At 44.4% G+C, this 20993-nt stretch overlaps 1 protein-coding gene across 3 annotated transcripts in view; it reads left to right on the forward strand.

Moving 5' to 3' along the window:
* The window catches only part of PIGG (phosphatidylinositol glycan anchor biosynthesis class G), a 327814-nt gene extending 307548 nt beyond the window's left edge, over window positions 1-20266 (forward strand). For all 3 annotated transcript variants that reach the window (XM_033916790.1, XM_033916782.1, XM_033916796.1), the window contains one exon: window positions 18908-20266. In XM_033916790.1, coding sequence (XP_033772681.1) covers window positions 18908-19112 — 205 coding nt within the window. In that variant the 3' untranslated portion in view covers window positions 19113-20266. The remainder of the gene's footprint in view (window positions 1-18907) is intronic.
* The last annotated feature ends 727 nt before the right edge of the window (window positions 20267-20993 follow it).

Consider the following 20993-nt stretch of genomic DNA (forward strand, 5'->3'; position numbering starts at 1 on the left):
CTAAATACACCACATCTAACGTACTCCCTCTATCCAATTCTCTGGTCACCTAGTCAAAGAAATTGATCAGATTTGTCTGACAAGACCTACCTCTACTGAATCCATGTTGCTTCTGGTTCTGTAATCCAGAGGATTCCAGAAACTTCACCATTCTCTGTTAAAAGCGTTTCTATTAATTTGTTTACCACAGAAGACAGACTTAACAGCCTGTAATTCCCTACGTTTCTTCCTTCCACTTTTGTGGAGAGGGACCACATCCGCCCTTCTCCAGTCCTCCAGTACCATCCCCGACTCTAGAGATACATTGAAAAGGTCAGTCAGCTTCCCTAAGTTCCTTCAGCACCCTCGGATGTATGCCATCCGGCACCATTGCTTTGTCTACTTTTATTTTAGCTAGCTCTTCACGAACACAACCCTCTAAAATCGATCAGGATCTATTACTCCTCCATCCCTATTCAGGTTTGTCTTATGCATTCCCGCTCCCGGCACTTCAGCAGTGAACACAGAACAGAAATATTTGTTAAGCAATTTGGCCTTTTCTTTATCAGCTTCTGCATATTCCTCCCCTTCACCTTTGAGTTTCACAATGCCACTTTTGCACTTCTTCCTATCACTAATATATCTAAAAAATGTCTTATCTCCCTGTTTTACTGTATCAGGTATTTTCCTGACTACACGACCAGCCTCTCTCAACTTTTCCAGATATATTTGCCTGTCTTCCTCTTTCTGTGATCTTTTATAGTTTATGAAGGCTAACCACTTATTATCCCAGGACAAGCAGGCAGCATATTCTCATTGATGGGTGATGGCACCGACGGAGCCCCAGTATGGACAATTTAGAGTGAATTGCACTCTAAAAACTTAGAAAGTTCTGGCTAGCCCGCACTGCGCATGCGTGAGTGCCTTCCAGCCCGACATAGGTGCGTGGTCCCTCAGTTTCTTAGTTTCCATGGAGCTAAGAAATCACGTTTCAACAGCTGTTGAACTTTTCTCGCTGCCTTCCTGCTTGTGCAGCATTTTTTTCTTCATTTTTTCTTTTTCTTCGGTTTCTTTTCTTTTCGGTTTGTTAAAAAAAAAAAAAAAACTTACCTGTTTTTCACTTTTTTGCAACTGTGTCCCGGTGGGGCCTGTTGCCACTACAGTGGTACCTCAGTTTATGAGTTCACCGGTTTGCAAGTGTTTTGCAAGACAAGCAAAACATTCGCAAAATCGGCGCCTCGGAAATGGAGCGCGCTTTGATTTGCGAGTGCCCCCCCTGCGAACCGGCACCCTCCCCCCGCGATCCAGCACCCCCTCCCCCCCCGCCGCCATCGGGGCTCCCCCCCGCCACGACCTGAGGTCCCCCCAACCCACCCGAACCCTCTTCTTTTCTGTAGCCTCCGCAGCGGCACCGGCACCAGCATGTCCTGTGCGTGGTGCCGGTGCCTGAAGATCTGCTTCCTGTGCAAGGCCTGAGAGTTCACGTCGAATGTGAACCCTCATGTCGAACGTGAACTCTCACATCGAACGTGAACTCTCAAGGCCCAGCACAGGAAGCAGATCTTTAGGCACCGGCACCATGCACAGGACATGCTGGTGCCGGTGCCACTGCGGAGGCTACAGAAAAGTAAGAAGAGGGTTCGGTTGGGTTGGGGGGACCTCAGGTCGCGGCGGGGGGTGCCGGATCGTGGGGGGGGAGGGTGCCAGTTCGCGGGGGGGGCCTTCAGGAGGAGCAATGCCGGTTCTCGTGGGGGGAGAGCAGCGCTGCTGGCCTCGGAGGGGGGGGGAAGGTGGGGGGTGGAAACATATCAAAGCAAGTTTCCCTTACTTCCTATGGGGAAACTTGCTTTGATATACGAGCATTTTGGATTACGAGCATGCTCCTGGAACGGATTATGCTCGTAATCCAAGGTACCACTGTATTCAGGCCTCAACCTTCGATTTTGCTGAGACCTTGTTTCCCTTAATGTCCTGTCCTCAATCAGGTTTCAAGAAGTGTCAACGGTGTACTCGCCCTAATTTTCTCACGGATAGAGAATGACTCGGGTAAAATATCTGTTCCCATCACTGCCCCATCACAGGACCACCGTCTCCTTCACTGCCTGTCCCTGCTGTACCCTTCACCACCCCGTCCCCGCCATCCCCTTCACCGCCCCGTCCCCGCAGCATCCACCCTTCCCTCATCACCGCCCTTCAGTGGCCCAAGAATCTCCCTCCCTCCCCCTTACCTTTGCGGCATAAAGAAACCTAAGGGAGGGAAGGCGCGCGGTCACCGATCGCGTGCACGGCCCCTTCCCTCCCTCCTGCCAAATCTATCTTCCACCCTCCCCCTTACCTTCGCGGCGCTTTAGAAAAGAAACTGATGCCAGCAAAGCTTACCTGTGCCGCCCTGCAGTCGCGTATGTGTGGGCGGAAGCTTCTCCTCTGACAATTGTCATTTTATAAACACAAATAAAACAGCAAGGTTCAACAAAACCAATCTCCCCTTCCTTTCACAAATATCCCCTTCACTATTGTGAAAACTGAACAAACCAAATTACTACAAAATGCTACATAGAAAAATCAAGCTAACAGAATACTTTAGTCACACATGGCAAGAATAATGTTAGGGGAGTGCAACTAGGGCAACTGCCCCCTGGTCAGAGAGAGTGAGCCCTAAGCCAGCTGGAATCTAAAGAAGCACGGCCTGGACTTTGCAGTCCCCAGTTATGTCTAATACCAGCTCTTACAGGATACATATTTCAAATCTGAAATATTCTAATCACAAAATATAAAATAAATAATTCTTTTTCTTTTTGTTGTCTGGTAATTTTATTCTTCAAATCACATTGGTCTCAGGTTTTGGTTTTAGGCTCCTTCTGTCTTCATCATGGCATAGCTGGCTCCTGAAGGTAAAATAGATGCAAGAGGAGTGGGGAGAAGATGCCGAGTCTAACACGGGCACAATTTTTTTTTACCACAGGAGTAAGACTTTTCACCACTCCCACGGGGCGGTAAAAGGTCTTCTCCACATTCCCACGGGGTGGTGAAAGGTCTTGTCCCCATTCCTGCGGTAAACCAGTTGCAAATGTCTCCATTACTGCGGATTTACTGAAGTGACCTGCGGTAAACAGTCACTGTGTCATTCTCTACTCACGGATCCACATCGCTGGTGCCTCCAGTGCTTGGGTCCAGATCATAGGGCTGATTCCTGTACTCGTACTTCTCTTCAGAAGAGGACCCTCAAAAACCGTCAGATTCAGCAGTGGTTACTATTCGGCTCCGGTATGGAGGGCGATTTGACGTAAGCGTCCACTCCGAAATTGGTGCCGCATCATTCGACACCGCAAGATTCTTCATCGGTGTCGCACCCAGTAGGTAAGCCGGCTAAGAAGCCTTCCCCTACTCCTATGGGCCTTCAGGTTACTCCAGCTGTGAGCCAAGTCCTGCAGACCTCGAGGCGCCCAAAAAAACGCTCGGCTCCTATTGAGGCCTCTTCATCTCCGGAGCGCAGAGCGGCATCGAAGGTACTGGCGAAAAAGCAAGCGGTACCGGTGCAATCTTTGGATGATAAAATTGCAGCGATAATGCAAGTCCAACTTTGAGAGCAGTTGTAGCTCATTCTACCTGCCTTGCTGCCACAGGCTTCCCCAGTGCCAGTCCGGTCTGAGCCTGTGTTAGCAGCGACCCTGGTGGTACCGATAACCTCTACCTCTGTGGTATCGAACCAGACCTTTTCGGCTCTGGCCCCAACACCGATGTTTACGGAACCGGTGTCTATGGTTGTACCTCAACAAAGGGTTTTTTCAGTACCACACATTCCAGAGCCAGTTCGACATTTTTCTTCTGCCCATACCTCTCCTGACACGATGTCGTCAGATCAAGAAAATCGGTGCAGAAGACTAAACCATGTTGAGTCCTCGATGCCGGGTTCTCGGGATCGTCTTCCACCGGTGCGGTACTCGGATCTTTGGGAAGATTCTAAAGAGCCGCTTGTCTCAGATGATGAGGCCTTCTCGAATGAAGATCCAGATCCTGTTCCTAAACCAGAACAGAATTCTTTCTCAAAGTTTTGTGCTGTGAACAAGTCTGCCCTGTGAACTTGTAAAACCTAAGTTACTCAGCATTTCATATTCTGCTCTTTTCACTGTTTTTCAGCATTATATCTGCTTAATTTCTCTTCTCCTCCCTGTTTCTTACTTAAAAAAACAACAAAAAAGCACAAAAAAAACTCTTCTCTTTCCCCTGTTAAATCTTATTTCCTCTTCCTTTTCATAGGAATAAGGGTAAGACTTTATTAACTCTAATTAAATCCTGGTGCCTATGCCACAGGGTGACTAAAGTAGGGAAAATCCTGTTATAAATCCTGTGTTTTACAGTAGCCACTGATTTGGTATAGAGCTGCATTTTTGTTTAAAATCCTGTGTTTTAGGGTGGTATAGAGCCTGCATTTTAGGGTGGTATAGAGCCTGCATTTCTGTTTAAAATCCTGTGTTTGGGGATAGCCACAGTTCTGGTATAGAGTCTGCATTTTTGTTTAAAATCCTGTGTTTTAGGGTGGTATAGTGCCTGCATTTTTGTTTAAAATCCTGTGTTTTAGGGTGGTATAGTGCCTGCATTTTTGTTTAAAATCTGTGTTTTAGGGTAGTATAGAGCCTGCATTTTTGTTTAAAATCCTGTGTTTTAGGGTGGTATAAAGCCTGCATTTCTGTTTAAAATCCTGTGTTTTAGGGTGGTATAGACCCTGTATTTCTGACTTACTAGTTTTCAACCACTCTGTCTGCTGATTAGGTGGAGAAGGGTGGGGCTCTGATTTACTACTAAGGTTAACTACATTATCTTTGGGACAGTGCTGTGAACAAGTCTGCCCTGTGAACTTCTAAAAGCTAAGTTACTCAGTATTTCATATTCTGCTCTTTTCATTGTTTTTCAGCATTATATCTGCTTAATTTCTCTTCTCTTCCCTGTTTCTTACTTTAAAAAAACATAAAAAATAAACCCTTCTCTTTCCTTTGTTAAATCTTATTTCCTCTTCCTCTTCATAGGACTAAGGGTAAGACTTATAGTCCCACCCACCCCAGGGAAAACTGTTCATATATAGATACCCAAATAATCAGGATTACTCAAATCAAGTCACTTCCCAACCAATCAAGATGACCTTGGAATTAAAGCACTGTGGTGCTTTAATTCCAAGACACACTATTTGGAGGCTTAAGGCTTGCCCCATCTGTCTTCAACTTGCTAGTATTAAGGAGGAACTCTGCAAACTTAAACAGGAATTGAATACAATTAAAGCAGCTTCCATCACTCCACAAAATCATACCAACTTACCACCTCTACCTCAAAGAATAAAATAGCCCAGGCATAAATGGGTCACAGTAGGCTCAGGAAGACTTCACTAATATTACCTCTACAGAATTCCTTCGCTCCACTAGTGCACTGCGATACTCAAGAAAACAGAAGGGAGGTGAGACTGGAACCAATGAAGGTAACTCAAGAAAACAAGCACACCCTAAGCACAAATAAAAAAGCCAAAAACAGAAAACTATTACCGTTGGAGGATTCCATCATCAGAGGCATTAACCTTGGAACACAAGGCGAGGAGACCAAAATAGTGAAATGTCTTCCAGGATTCTCAGCTACCAGGAGTTCCAGGCAAATACTGACTATAATTAAGGAAGAAACTAAGGATTTTAACACTGATGTTGTTATCCATCTGGGAACAAATGACCTGGCCAACAACTCCCCACTTGCAGCACAGAAAGCTTTTTGGGAGCTTGGTGAGGGTTTGAAACCTTTTGTAAAGACTTTAGCTTTTTCTGAAATACTGCCTGCATATGGAAAGGGAGAGCAAAGAGTGAAAAACACAGAGGACTTTAATAGATGGCTCAAAGCCTGATGGCATCAAGAAGGCTTCAGGTACATAGGAGGATAGGGAAATACATGGAAGGACAAGAAGCTATATTGCACTGATGGGTTAAATATTACTACCTAAAACTAATCACCCAGCAGTATATAAATATATAACGAAAAACAAAACCTAACTACTGCAAATACCTAGCAATGCACGGTAGTGTAAATAGCCCAGAAGATTGAAAGGACTATGGCCTCAGAATCGGAGCCTACGCATTGCCATAACAGTCACAGACTGGGAATAATCTGCGCAGTGTAATCGCTCCTGCTCCAATCATCGGCCCACACACCTGCAATTTTTTAAAGGTTTTTTTCAAAGCAATTTTTTTAAGGATTTTTTTCAAAGCATTTAAATGAAATTACCACCCCTATGGGGTTATATAAAGATAAGTGCAAGCCAGGATATAAAAGACCAAAATAGCAACTTAGCTTTATAACTGATTGTACAGAGAAGAACAGTCACTAGTGTTCATATGCCGACGCGGCCAGCGTTTCGCGGAACTTTACTGATTTAAGTCGTCCGCTGCGTCAGGGCCACCAGGACATTCAAAGAATCAAGGCTTCACTGTAGCACCTGTTCTCTGAATTCATCTGGATGAATATGCTTACTGTTCCGCCCACTTTCCCTTGGAGTTGAATATGATTAGCTATTGTAAATAGCTTGAGCTAGTCCTTCCCCGGTCGCTGTAATTTCAAATCTTCCGGCAGCCGTCGCGATGCTGAAAAATCATCACAACCAGATCCACATTCAACAATTCAAGAATCAACATAGAAGAAATACGAATCAATCCCAAAACAGATGAAGCAATCCCAGCAGACAGGATATGGTCAAACTTCCCAAAGATACAATGGTCAGACTTGAACAGGCTTTACAAAAAATACAGCAAATCCTCATGTGACTTGAACAACTGTCCCTCATACTTACTAGCAACAGCTTCCACCAAATTTAAAGCTAGCCTCACACTATGGCTTCAAACAACACTAAGTGAAGGTCATTTCCCACCGGAATTAGGAGAAATCATAATTACACCTATCCTAAAAGATCCCAAAGGTCCTATAGATAATCCTGCAAACTATAGACCAATCGCTTCAATCCCACTATACATTAAAATTACAGAAGGCCTTGTCGCACAACACCTCTCCAACTACCTTGAAGACCATCACATACTACATCCAACACAATCTGGATTCAGATCCAACCATAGCACAGAAACTCTACTGGTATCACTACTAGACATTGCCCGACAACACCTCAGCAAAGGAAACAAGCTGCTTCTCATTCAACTCGATCTTTCTGCGGCATTCGACCTAGTTGACCATCACACACTACTCCAGATATTAGACGCAATAGGAATCTCAGGTAATGTTCACAAATGGTTCCAAAGCTTCCTCAAAACACGAACATACAAAGTCAAATCAAAAGAGCACATATCCGACCCATGGTCAAACCCATGTGGAGTACCACAAGGATCACCATTATCACCCATATTATTTAACCTCTTCATAGCATCCCTAGGCATAACCCTAGATGCCCTAAACACAGTATCATTCAGCTACGCAGATGATATAACTATCCTCCTCCCCTTTAATATTCAAGACCCCTTATCCACAAACCACCTGAAAATAATAATGGAAACGGTAGAAAAATGGATGTCAAGTCATAAACTAAAACTAAACTCGGAAAAAACTAAATTCCTACTACTAGAAAAGGAAAAAAAACCATCTCTCACAGAACTAGAAGTAAATACAATCAAGTACCCAATGCAAAGTACACTCAAGATCCTGGGAATACAACTAGACAGAAACTGCACAATGCAGTCTCAAATCCACAAAATCATCCAAAGAGCTTTCTTCACAATACGTAACCTAAGAAAAATAAGAAAATTCTTCAACAAAGATCAATACAAGATATTAGTACAATCCCTAGTACTAAGTATTGTAGATTACTGTAACAGCCTATACCTATCATGCCCAAACTACATGATAAAACAATTACAGACAGTTCAGAATACAGCCCTCAGAATCATCTACTCACTAGGCAAATATGACCACATCACCAAAGCATACATAGACTCACACTGGCTACCAATAAAAGCAAGATCCCAGTTCAAATTCTACTGTCTACTATACAAAGTAATACATGGAACAGCACCCAGCTACCTAAACAACAGAATACACCGTAACCTCTCACACAGATTAAGGAGAACTCAGAGCCTATTCACTCACCCCCCTCTCAAAGGAACACGACGAAAAAAACTATATGACAGCCTTTTAGCGACACAGGCAGCAAAGATCGATACTACCATCACCAATCTACTGACCAAATCAATAGACACTAAAGTATTCCGAAAAGAAATCAAAACTCATCTCTTCAAAAAACACTTCCCATCATCATAACCTCACAAAAATATTAGAAAATGCTCTCATGTCCACCCTACCACCACCACCAGCAACACCTTGAATCCGGACAGTATTATCTCTATTCGTCTAAACAACAGAATCCGGACAATATTATCTCTATTCGTCTAAACAACCTATCACTATCTGCTATCAATTTCTCCTGGAAAAGTCCAGAATAACAATTGTAACTTGACGCATTCTTGTTTACATGTACTACAATGATACTGGAAATGTCCAGTCTTCTAACTTGTAATCCGCTTAGAACCGCAAGGCACAAGCGGAATAGAAATCACTAATGTAATGTAATGTAATGTAATGTAATGTAATGAAGGGTATTAACGTAGAACAAAATCTTTTCCAGAGAAAGGAAAATGGTAAAAACCAGAGGGCATAATTTGAGGTTGAGGGGTGGTAGATTCAAAGGCAATGTTAGGAAATTCTACTTTATGGAGAGGGTGGTGGATGCCTGGAATGCGCTCCCGAGAGAGGTGGTGGAGAGTAAAACTGTGATTGAGTTCAAAGAAGCGTGGGATGAACACAGAGGATCTAGAATCAGAAAATAATATTAAAAATTGAACTAAGGCTGAACTAAGTACTGGGCCGACTTGCACGGTCTGTGTCTGTATATGGCCATTTGGTGGAGGATGGGCTGGGAGAGGGTAGATGGGCTGGAGTAGGTTTTAACGGAGATTTCGGCAGTAGGAACCCAAGCACAGTACCCGGTAGAGCTTTGGATTCTTGCCCAGAAATAGCATAAAAGAAAAAATAAAAAAAATAAATTTAAATTGAATCAGGTTGGGCAGACTGGATAGACCATTCGGGTCTTTTTCTGCCGTCATCTACTATGTTACTATGTTTTTGAGGGAAATATCAGAGATACTTTCTATCCTTCTAGAGTCTGATTCCAAAAAATCTAACACAGTTTTGGATGCATTAGATTTTGATCAACCACCTAAAGAGTTTCTCAAGCTCCCTCTTCATGATATTTACGGGAGACATTTTATTAAAATCTGGAAACTCCTTTGACTGTTTCTGGTGCTCCTCGTAAACTTGACGCCCTTTATAGAGTAATTTCTATTCCGGGCTTTGACAAGCCTCAACTTACTCATGAGTCCCTCCTGGTGGAGTCCACTCTGAAGAAGTCTGCTGCTTCGAACTTAGGGTATAGCGGTATATAAGAAATAAAATTATTAAAAAAAATTATTAAATTATTATATGCTTCTGTCCTTCTTGGCAGAGAGGGTAAGACCATGGACTGCTTTGGCAAGCGTTTATATCAAAATGCCATGCTTGCCAACCAGTCTGGCAATTATGCTTTCCATTTCTCCTTTTATCTCAAGCACTTGGTTCAGCAGGTCTCTGCTCTACAGAAGTATCTTCATGAGCACAAGGTACCTCTTTTGCAACAATTTACTTCCAGTTTATTACAACTGCAAAAGTTTTTGGTACGCTCCATTTATGATACCTTTGAACTTACATCTCGCGCTACTGCCATGGCTGTGGGTATGAGGCGCTTAGCTTGGCTTCGAGTATCTGAGCTGGATGTTAACCACCAAGATTGCTTAGCCAATGCTCCTTGTGTGGGCGATGAGTTTTTGGGGGACTCTTTAGATACCACTACTCAGAAGTTATCATCTCATGAAATCAGGTAGGACACTTTGATTAAAAACAAGTAAAAGCATCCACCTCCTCGCCCTTTTAGACCACAATCTTCCTATTGGAGCCATTTCACTGTGCGTCCTCTACAGACCTCTCAGCCTCAACCTTGTAGACAAGGCAACAACAGCAGCAGCAACCACGTCAGCAGCAACAGCAGATCAAGCAGGCTGCGCAACCCAAAGCTGCACAGCTTTTTTGACATGTTTCTACAGGGCGTAGACAGTCTTCTCATTTCTTCACCTTGCCCTCAGCCCATCGGGGGTCATCTTCAGTGATTCATAAATCATTGGGAACTCATTACCTCAGACCTTTGGGTCCTCAACATCATTCATCAGGGTTACTCTCTCAACTTTCAGACTCTTTCCCCAAACAGTCCTACAAAAAAGTCTGCTTTACACCCTGCACAGTCCTCCCATCTTCTACAGGAGGTGCAATCTCTTCTTCTGCTGAATGCCATTGAGGAAGTTCCTCTCAATCAGTGAGGTCAGGGATTCTACTCCCGTTACTTCTTGGTTCCCAAGAAGACCGGAGGACTGAGACCCATCCTGGATCTCAGAGATCTCAACAAATTTCTGGTGAAGGAGAAATTCAGAATGCTATCCCATCAAGAGTAAGAGCGAACAAGAAAAGGACCTGGGTGTACTGATAGATAGGACAGTGGCAAAGAAAGCAAATAGAATGTTAGGCATGATAAAGAAGGGAATCACGAGTAGATCATAGAGGGTTATAATGCCGCTTTATAGAGCAATGGTCAGACCACACTTGGAATACTGTGTCCAACATTGGTCTCCCAACCTAAAGAAGGATATAAAACTGCTGGAGAGGGTGCAGAGATGAGCAACAAAGCTGGTTAAAGGTAAGGAGAACTTGGAATACGAGGAACGACTTAGGAGACTGGGATTGTTCTCCCTTGGGAAAAGGAGACTACGAGGGGATATGATTGAGACTTTCAAAATGTCCAATGTGAAACGGACAAGAGGACATGGACTGAAGCTGGGGAGGGACAAGTTCAGGACAAATATCAGGAAGTTCTGCTTCAAGCTGCAAGTGGTGGGCACCTGGAATGCTCTCCCAGAGGAGGTTATTGTGGAATCCACTGTCCTAGGATTCAAAAGTAAACTAGATGCACATCTCCTTACGAGAGGCATAGAAGGATATGGGTGACTAAAATTACGCCAGGTGTACACCTGGCTGGGCCTCCGCATGTGCGGATCGCCGGACTTGATGGACCAAAGGTCTGATCCAGAGATGGTGGTTCTTATGTTCTTATGTTATCCCTCACCCTGCTATATTCCCTCTCGCCCTGCAATATCCCCTCCTCAATCAGAATGACTGGCTATGCTCCCTAGATCTCAAGGAAGCCTACACACATATACCTATTCATCTTGCTTCCAGGCAACACCTCAGGTTTCAGATCAATCGTTGTCATTACCAATACAAGGTACTCCCCTTCGGTCTGGCATCCTCTTCAGAATATTCACGAAGTGCCTGATTGTAGTGGCAGCATCTCTCCGTTCTCATGGCCTCCAAGTCTTTCCTTACCTGGATGACTGGTTGATCAAGACTCTTTTATCCCAGGAAGTGGTCCAAGCAACATCTCAGACCATTTTTTTCCTTCAGCTTCTGGGATTCGAGGTCAATTTCCCAAAATCATATCTCATTCCAACTCAGCGCCTTCAGTTCATTGGGGCAATCCTGGACACCACTCTAATCAGAGCGTTCCTCTCACCGGATCGTCTTCAGACTCTCATCCGTCTCTGTCAACAGGTGCCTCCACTTCAGACCACCTCTGCCAGACACATGATGGTTCTTCTAGGCCACATGGCTTCCACAGTTCATGTCACACCGTTGGCAAGACTCCATCTGCATACTCCTCAGTGGACTCTGGCCTTTGGCCTCTCAGTGGTCTTAGGCGATCATCTTTCACAACACATATCTGACATTGTCTCTTCTGCAGTCGCTTCGATGGTGGTTGACCTCATCCAATCTTTCTAGAGGTCTTCTTTTTCATTTGCCTCCTCATCACAAAATCATCATGACAGACGCGTCTCCTTATACATGGGGAGCACACATACATGATCTGCAGACTCAGGGTCTTTGAACTGCCAGGGAGCGCAAATTTCACATCAATTTCCTGGAACTCAGAACGATGTTTTATGCACTCAAGGCGTTTCAACATCTTCTCTGTCCTCAAGTCCTCTTCCTTTGCACAGACAATCAAGTAGCAATGTACTACATCAACAAGCAAGGACGCACGGGTTCTCTCCTGTTATGTCAGTAGGCCCAAAAATTTGGACTTGGGCTACAGCTTCGCAATCTGTTTTTGAAGGCTGTCTACATTTAAGGAGAGAAGAATTCACTAGCGGACAAGCTTAACAGAATCCTTCAACCTCACAAATGGACTCTCGACTCTGTAACTCTCCAGTCCATATTTGCTCAATGGGGCACTCCAGAAGTGGACTTATTTGCAGCCCCTCACAATCACCAGTTGCCCCAATTTTGCTCCAGACTTTACTCACTTCTCCATCTAGCGGCGGATGCTTTTCTTCTGGATTGGACGGGTCAGTTTCTATATGGTTTCCCTCCACTTCCTCTCATGTTGAGAACTCTGTTCAAGCTCAAGAGAGAAGAAACTACCATGATTCTCATTGCTCCACGGTGGCCCAGACAACATTGGTTCTCCCTTCTACTTCAACTCAGTTCCAGGGAACCCATACTTCTGCCAATCTTTCCTACTCTGCTTACTCAGAATCAGGAATCGCTTCTACATCCCAACCTGCAGTCTCTACACCTGACAGCTTGGTTTCTCTTGGGCCGAGTTCCTCTCAATTTATTCTCTCTCAGCCTGTTCGTCAAATTATTGATGCCTCCAGGAAACTGGCCACACAGCAATGTTACCAACAGAAGTGGACTCGGTTTTCTTCCATAATGTTTTCTTCATCATTATGATCCAACTTCCTTGGCAGTGGAATTGGTGTTGGATTATCTACTATCTTTGTCTGACTCTGGTCTTAAATCTTCATCCATTAGAGTCCATCTCAGTGCTATTACTGCTTATCATGAACCAGTACAGGGAAAACCTGCTCATCCTTTGGTATCCAGATTCATGAAGGGGCTTTTCAATGTGAAACCACCTCTCAAACCCACACCTGTAGTCTGCGACCTTAATGTGGTTCTTTCCAGTTTGATGAAGCCACCATTTGAACCAATGGCCATAGCTCATCTCAAGTTTCTTACCTGGAAAGTGGTCTTTCTTATTACTCTCACCTCTTCCAGGAGGGTCAGTGAGTTACAAGCACTAGTAGCAGATTCACCAGTCACAGTTTTCCATCATGATAAGGTGGTTCTGCGTATATATCCAAAATTTCTGCAAAAAGTTGTCTTTGACTTTCATCTCAATCAGTCGATTGTCTTACCAGTTTTTTCCCTAAGCCTCATTCTCATCCTGGAGAAGCAGCCTAGCATACTTTGTACTGCAAACAAGCTTTGGCTTACTACTTTGATCGTACAAAGCCTCACAGAACTTCTCCCCAACTCTTCATCTCATTTGATCCAAGCAAGTTGGAGCATCCTGTCTCCAAGAGAACGATTTCCAACTGGCTTGCCCGCCAGCATCTCGTTCTGCTATGCTCAGACCAGGCTGGCTTTGGAGAGCCGTGTCACAATCCATAAAGTTAGAGCTATGGCAGCTTCTGTGGCTTTCCTCAGATCTATTCCTATTAAGGAAATTTGTAAAGCTGCCACCTGGTCCTCAGTTCATACCTTCACTTTTCACTACTGTCTGGAGTCTTTCTCCAGGCGGGATGGGCACTTTGACTAATCTGTATTACAAAATTTATTTTCCTAATGACCAACCTTCCCACCATCCCATTCTGTTAGCTTGGAGGTCACCCATCAGTGAGAATATGCTGCCTGCTTGTCCTGGGATAAAGCACAGTTACTTACCGTAACAGGTGTTATCCAGGGACAGCAGGCAGATATTCTCACAACCCACCCTCCTCCCCAGGTTGGCTTCTTAGCTGGCTTATCTTAACTGAGGGACCGTGTGCCTACGTCGGACGGGAAGGCACTCGCACATGTGTGGTGCGGGCTAGCCAGAACTTTCTAAGTTCTTACAGTGCAATTCACTCTAAATTGTGCGTACCCGGGCTCCGTCGGTGCTGTCACCCATCAGTGAGAATATCTGCCTCCTGTCCCAGTAACTGTGCTTTCCTTACCTTCTCAGCTACTACTTTTGAGTACCAAAGCAGCCTTCTTTTCTTCTTTTATTTATTTGACTCACAAAAAAGTTTGTCTCTCTGACAATTACTCCTTTCAGTTTTGCCCACTGCATTTCCACTCCTTCCAGACGTTCCCATCCGGACAACAATTCCTTGACGTAATCCCCCATCCGAACAAAGTTAGTTTTTTAAAAGTCTAGAACCTTTGCTTTTGAATGAGCCCTCTCTATACCCATCTTAATGTTAACCGTACCATGCAGTGATCACTGGATGTGAGATGATCACCCACTGTAACATCAGAAACACTTTCCCCCATTTGTAAGCACAAAGTCCAGTATGACCCTTTCCCGCATGGGTTCCATTACCAACTGCTGGAACAGTTCTCCTTGTAGAGAATCCAGGATTTTCCTACTTCTAGAAGATCTTGCATTAGGGATACCCCAATCAACATCTGGCATGTTAAAATCACCTATTGGTAAAACTTCCCCCTTTTTAGATATATTCTGAATGTCTGCTATTAAATCTCTGTCCACTTCTTCCATCTGTGAAGGAGACCTGTAAATATATTCACCATTCTCTCTTTCCAAATTGATCCGCAGTGCCTCTTCCTTGCTCTGCAGATCCTGCAATTGTGTGGCTTTAATATGATCTTTAACATATAATGCTACTCACCCTCCTTTTCTTCCTACCCTGTCTTTCCTGAACAGATTATAGACCAATATAACTACATCCTAGTCATAGTTCTCCGTGAACCATGTCTCTGCGATCGCCACTATACCCAATTCATCTTCTTCCATCACAGCTTGTAGATCTGGAATCTTGTTTCCCATACTTCGAGTAGAGCATGACACTGGGACAAATTTTTCCCCATCCCCACGGGAACTCATTTTCCCGTCCAGTCCCTGCAAGTTCTTTTTCTGCCCCATTCCTGCAAGCTCTGTCCTCGTCTGCACAACCCTCAAACACTTTAAAATCATACATGTTTGAGGCTTGTGTGGTTAAGCAGAGCTTATAGAAATGGGACAGGGACAGCAACAAAACTTGCGGTGACAGGACAGGGAAATTTGAGTTCCTGCGGGGATGGGGACAAATTTGTCACCGTCTCATTCTCTAACATCGAGCATTAGTATATACTGCTTTTCAGACGTTGCTTCCTTTTCCCATCCGTGTAGAGATATTCAGTGATTTACTTATCTGAGGGCTTATACTCACCTGGGGGCTTTAATCACCCTGCCACATCACTTCTAGTTTAAAGCCCTCTTCAGTAGATTAGCCAGCCTGCTGAGCAAGACACTTTCTACCTTTGTTGTCTACACATTTTATTTTTCTATCATGTTGGTCCCATTTTGTCTCTTCTGGAGTGAAGGGCCACTATTCAGACTGGGGGAGGGTCATGAGTGGTGTTCCGCAGGGGTCAGTACTCGGACCACTGCTGTTCAATGTATTTATAAATGATCTAGAAATAGGGACGAAGTGCGAAGTAATAAAATTTGCAGATGACACTAAACTATTTAGTGGAATTGGGACTAAAGAGGACTGTGAGGATTTACAAAGAGACCTGAACAAATTAGAAGAGTGGGCGACGAGATGGCAGTTGAAGTTTAATGTAGAGAAATGTAAAGTCTTTCATGTAGGAAACAGTAACCCGAAGTACAACTACACGATGGGAGGGCTGGTAATGGGTGAAAGGACCCTAGAAAAGGACTTGGGGGTAATAGTGGACAAGACAATGAAGCCGTCGGCACAGTGCGCAGCGGCCTCTAAGAAGGCAAATAGAATGCTAGGTATTATCAAGAAAGGTATTACAACCAGAACAAAAGAAGTTGTCCTGCCGTTGTATCGGGCGATGGTGCGCCCACATTTGGAGTACTGTGTCCAATATTGGTTGCCGTACCTTAAGAAGGATATGGTGATACTTGAGAGGGTTTAGAAAAGAGCGACACGATTGATAAAAGGTATGGAAAACCTTTCATATGCTGAAAGATTGGAGAAACTGGGGCTCTTTTCCCTGGAGAAGCGGAGACTTAGAGAGGACATGATAGAGACTTACAAGATCATGAAGGGCATAGAGAAAGTGGAGAGGGTCAGATTCTTCAAACTTTCAAAAACTACAAGAACGAGAGGGCATTCAGAAAAATTAAGAGGGGACAGATTTAGAGCCAATGCTAGGAAGTTCTTCTTCACCCAAAGGGTGGTGGACACCTGGAATGCGCTTCCAGAGGGTGATAGGACAGAGTACGGTATTGGGGTTCAAGAAGGGATTAGATGATTTCCTGAAGGAAAAGGGTATAGATAGAGGATTACTATACAGGTACTGGACCTGATGGGCCGCTGCATGAGCGGACTGCTGGGCATGATGGACCTCTGGCCTGACCCAGCAGAGGCACTGCTTATGTTCTGATAGTTCCCTTTCTAGTGGTTGCTGTCCATATGTCTTTTCTTCTTTCTCCTGTCTTGTTTCATTCCGTCACTACTCCTGTCTTTGATATACCAGTCTTTCCTTTTTAACTCTTCCTGCCCTTTTTTTACTTTTCTGCCTCTGACCACCTTTTCACTTTTCAGCTACTTGCCAACTTTCCTTCTCCCTTTCTCATGCTCTAGCTTTCCCATTTCCCAACTCATGCCTTCTCCAGCCTTCTATCCTTTAGCATCTCTCTCTTCTCCTTTCCTCCCCTCAGATTTGGTATCTGTCTCATCCCCACGCCCATGTTCTGGCATCTCTGTCTCTTCTCCTTTCCCCATCCTTTTCTTTTCTTCCCTTTCCTGATCTTCCTCCTCAATTTATTTTCTGCCTCTGTCAATTAAATTCTTTCTTACTACCCTGTTCTCAATTTCCCTCTTTTCATTGTATCTACCTAGAGCTTGCCACCTCTTTCCCTCATTCCTTCCAGTATCACACTAACTCTATCCTCTTCTCCCAATCCTGCATGTGCCCTTTTTCTTTATTCCCTCCTTCCATCCAGTATGTGCCCTCTCTTCCCCACTTCCAACAAGTGTCTGCCCCCTCTCTCACCCCCACTTCCATCCTGCGTCTGCTCCCCTCTCTCTTCCCACTTCCATCCTGCGTCTGCTCCCCTCTCTTACTCCCATTTCCATCCTGTGTCTGCTCCCCTCTCTCATTCCCACTTCCATCCCGCATCTGTTCCCCTCTCTCTCCTCCCCACTTCCATCCCGCATCTGTTCCCCTCTCTCTCCTCCCCACTTCATCCTGCGTCTGCTCCCCTCTCTCTCCTCCCCACTTCCATCCTGCGTCTGCTCCCCTCTTTCTCCTCCCCACTTCCATCCAGCGTCTGCTCTCCTCTCTCACTCCCCCCCACACTTCCATCCAGTATCTGCTCCCCTCTTTCACTCTCCCCCTCATTTCCATCCAGTGTCTGTTCCCCTGTTTCTCCACACAATAAACCTAAAGCGCCACTTAACCTCTTCCCTTTGTCTGGCCATCTCCCTCCTTTCCCCTCATCTTTGCAGATGCTTTTCAGACTCAAAGTTTTCTCTCTCAGAGGCACTGGTTTAGCAAAGGTAAGCGGCGCCATAGGCGGTGGCGCCCCTCTCCCAATCCCCCTACTGCGCGTGCACCCCTTCCCCATACCTTTTTAACTTTGGCGCGAGCAGCCACCTGAACATTCTGCCCTCATCAGCTTCAACGCTCTCTCTGACGTTACTTCCTAGGTGCAGGTCCTAGTAGTGACATCAGAGAGAGTGTCGAAGCTGACAAGGGCAGCAAGTTGGTGGCTGCTTGTGCTGAAGTTAAAAAGGTACGGGGGAACGGGCGTGCGGCAGGGGAAAGGGAAGAGACTCTCACACCTTGCAGCAGCTCAGGCAGAGATACAGACAACATGTGGGTCAGGGGTGAGCAACTTTGGTCCTTGAAAACCACAGCCCAGCCCGGTTTTCAGGATTCCCCAATAAAAATGCATGAGATCTGTTTGCATGTATTGTCTCCATTGCATGCGGATAGATCTTATGCATATTCATTAGAGAACTTCTGAAAACCTGAATGGGTTGTGGCCCTCGAGAACCAAAATTGTTCACCTATGAGCCTAGGGACTGAGAGGTAGGCAGGGCAGAGGTGAGAGATGGGTCCAAAAGGATTGTGGCAGGGGTGAGACCAATAAGGTTGAAACACAGAACTGGGTGGACAGAGATGGCAATCAGGCTCACAGTATTTAGTATCATCCCTCATCCCGTTATCACTAATGAAAGCAGTTACATAGACATGCTATGGTGGTTAATTCCTGCTTTAGAAGTGGTGTAAGATCTGGTGCTTTTCTTGTGTTTCCTGCACATCAACATGGTGTCAGGAATCACTGACATATTGACATGACATGCTTCCAAAACACCCCTGATATGTCTCCTGCCTTTTTCAACATTTTCTCTACCTAAACATTTTTTCTCCAGGGTGTTATAGAGTAGCACTTTATATGGTTTAGACTTGTACAATTGGATATGCTGGGTCATTCACATTAATACACTTATAGTTGTTACTTTGGTAAATCTAAAATTTTTAATACTATAGATATCTGCTAAATTGTATTAAATATTTTACTGTTTTAGGGACTGCAATTCATAGTAAAATATAATCTTAGATGTCTTGTTTTAGTCTTTTACTTTTTTATCCTAGTGTTTATAATGGCTTTGTAGTATAAAACTGATTGCCTTAGCTGAGTGTGTTGTTGTTTGCTAAATAGATGAGATGTATTATGCACATAAGCTGGATTTATAATTATGAACTTTAACTGTTTTGTTTTTGTTAACAGGAGTTCATCAGCAAATGCCCAAGGCTGTTTCTGCTATGCATTACTTCGTTCAGTTCCCATCACAGTCTACATCATTTTGGTCACATCCTTACGTTACCATTTATTCATATGGAGTGTTTTTTCACCTAAGCTGCTGTATGAAGGCATCCAGGCATTTCTTACAGCTGCTATATGTGTGTTCATTACTGCCATGGACAAGAATTAATATCTTAAGAGCTCAGGACTGAAAGATCAGTGCCCTACATAAGATTTTGAATATGTAAATTTAATCTGTTATGATAATAATATCTCTAGTATGACAGATGCTCTATTCTTGCGAGAACTCTTGTAGGGAGCTTCATTTGCATACTTTTTTCCTCCTCCTCCCTTACATCTGGGCTGTCCTTCAACAACTCAGTTGTCTTCCTGCAAGAGAGACAGTAGGAGCTTGTCTTTTCTGCTTGTGTTTATTCTAATTTAAATTTGTTTTATTTTTGCTAAGTTTGTGACGCTTTCGGTGCTGCAGAGGTCGAGGGTCTGCTTCCAAGGAGCAAACTGCTTTGCACTGCACCCACTTCGACAGCCTGCACTAACAGTTCAGGAGTTCAGGGACCATTCCCTTGGGAGCAAGGCTCACCCCAGCTTCGCCCGCAGTGGGCTTGAGTGCAGACTAAGTGATTCCGTAGAAGTTTTCCAAGATCAGGGCCAACTGCATCCCTCTCCCCCTTTTGCATGCATTTTGATCCAGAGTGGGTTGAGGTCTCTGGCTGGTTCGTTGGGTCTGAGAGACAGTCAGAAGACACAAGTCCAGATTCCAGGCTTATTGAGGCAAAAGTTCTCCCTGTAAGCTGTTTGCAGCTTCCATTCTTGCAGCTTCCAGCACACAGCATGGCACAGTGAGTTACAAGCTGACAGCCTTACAAACCAAATGAGGGAGTTTCTTAAAATTGATGTTTTTTGTGTTCTGGGGTTAGAGATAGGTTCCCCTCACATCTAAAATCACAAAATCGCTGTTTTTTTATTTTTCAGTGTAGGTCTCCTGAGCCATTTTTGGCACTAACATCGCTGCTACATTAGCCATCTTGATTTTCCCAAATTTAAATATAAAGCCTCATTTTTGCTTAAAAACAGGTGGGATGTACTCGGGCTAGGATACATCAGATTCATCCCTCATTTGTGGATGGATAGCAGCCCAAGAAGCATTCATGTACCGCATATAGGGGTGGGAAGCTGTTGGCTTAGCCTCCTCAGGTGCGTCAGGGGAGTGTTACATAAAGGCCAAATGGCCTAGCTAGTCTGTCCATCTGCAGTAACCATTATCTCTTTCTCTCTTCTAGAATCCCACGTGCCTAAACCAGGCCCTTTTGAATTCAGACACAGTCTCTTTCTCCACCACCTCTTCTGGAAGACTGTTCCATGCATCTACCACCCTTTCTATTTAAAAAAAGTATTTCTTTAGATTACTCTAGAGCATATCACTTCTTACCTTCATCCTAAGCCCTCTCATTGCAGAGTTTCCTTTCATATGAAAGAGACTCGACTCATGCGCATTTACATTACGTAGGTATTTAAACATCTCTATCATATCTCCCCTCTCCTGCCTTTCCGCCAAAGTATACAGATTGAAATCTTTAAGTCTGTCCCCATAAAGATCTCAATCTGTATACTTTGGAGGAAAGGTGGGAGAGGGGAGATATGATAGTGATGTTTAAATACCTATGTAATGTAAATGCGCATGAGTCCAAGGATAAGGGAAAAAGTCCATATTTGACCCGAGGAGTTGCGCAATTGGATCCCCAGTGAAACATAGCCGCGATACAGTGGAAAACCCCCAAAAAGGCGCTAATCAGCATCCACAAGGGTAGCTTGGACATCAGGGGCAGGGATTTCCACCTGAATTTACTAATATTATGTTTGAAGCTTATATGATTAATAAGGACCGCATGGTCTCATCTGGAATCATGGCCCTGCTGGCGCTGGGGGTTTCCCCCTAGAGCGCAGTTCCCTAACAACAGTGCCATGCCCAAGTCATGATACTCAATCAGATAACAAATCAGACAATATTAATTCTATTTTGATGCCTTTGCTCTCCCAGTTAGGGTCCTCT

Source organism: Geotrypetes seraphini, chromosome 1 (genome assembly GCF_902459505.1).
Source record: "Geotrypetes seraphini chromosome 1, aGeoSer1.1, whole genome shotgun sequence".
Taxonomy (NCBI): Eukaryota; Metazoa; Chordata; class Amphibia; order Gymnophiona; family Dermophiidae; genus Geotrypetes; species Geotrypetes seraphini.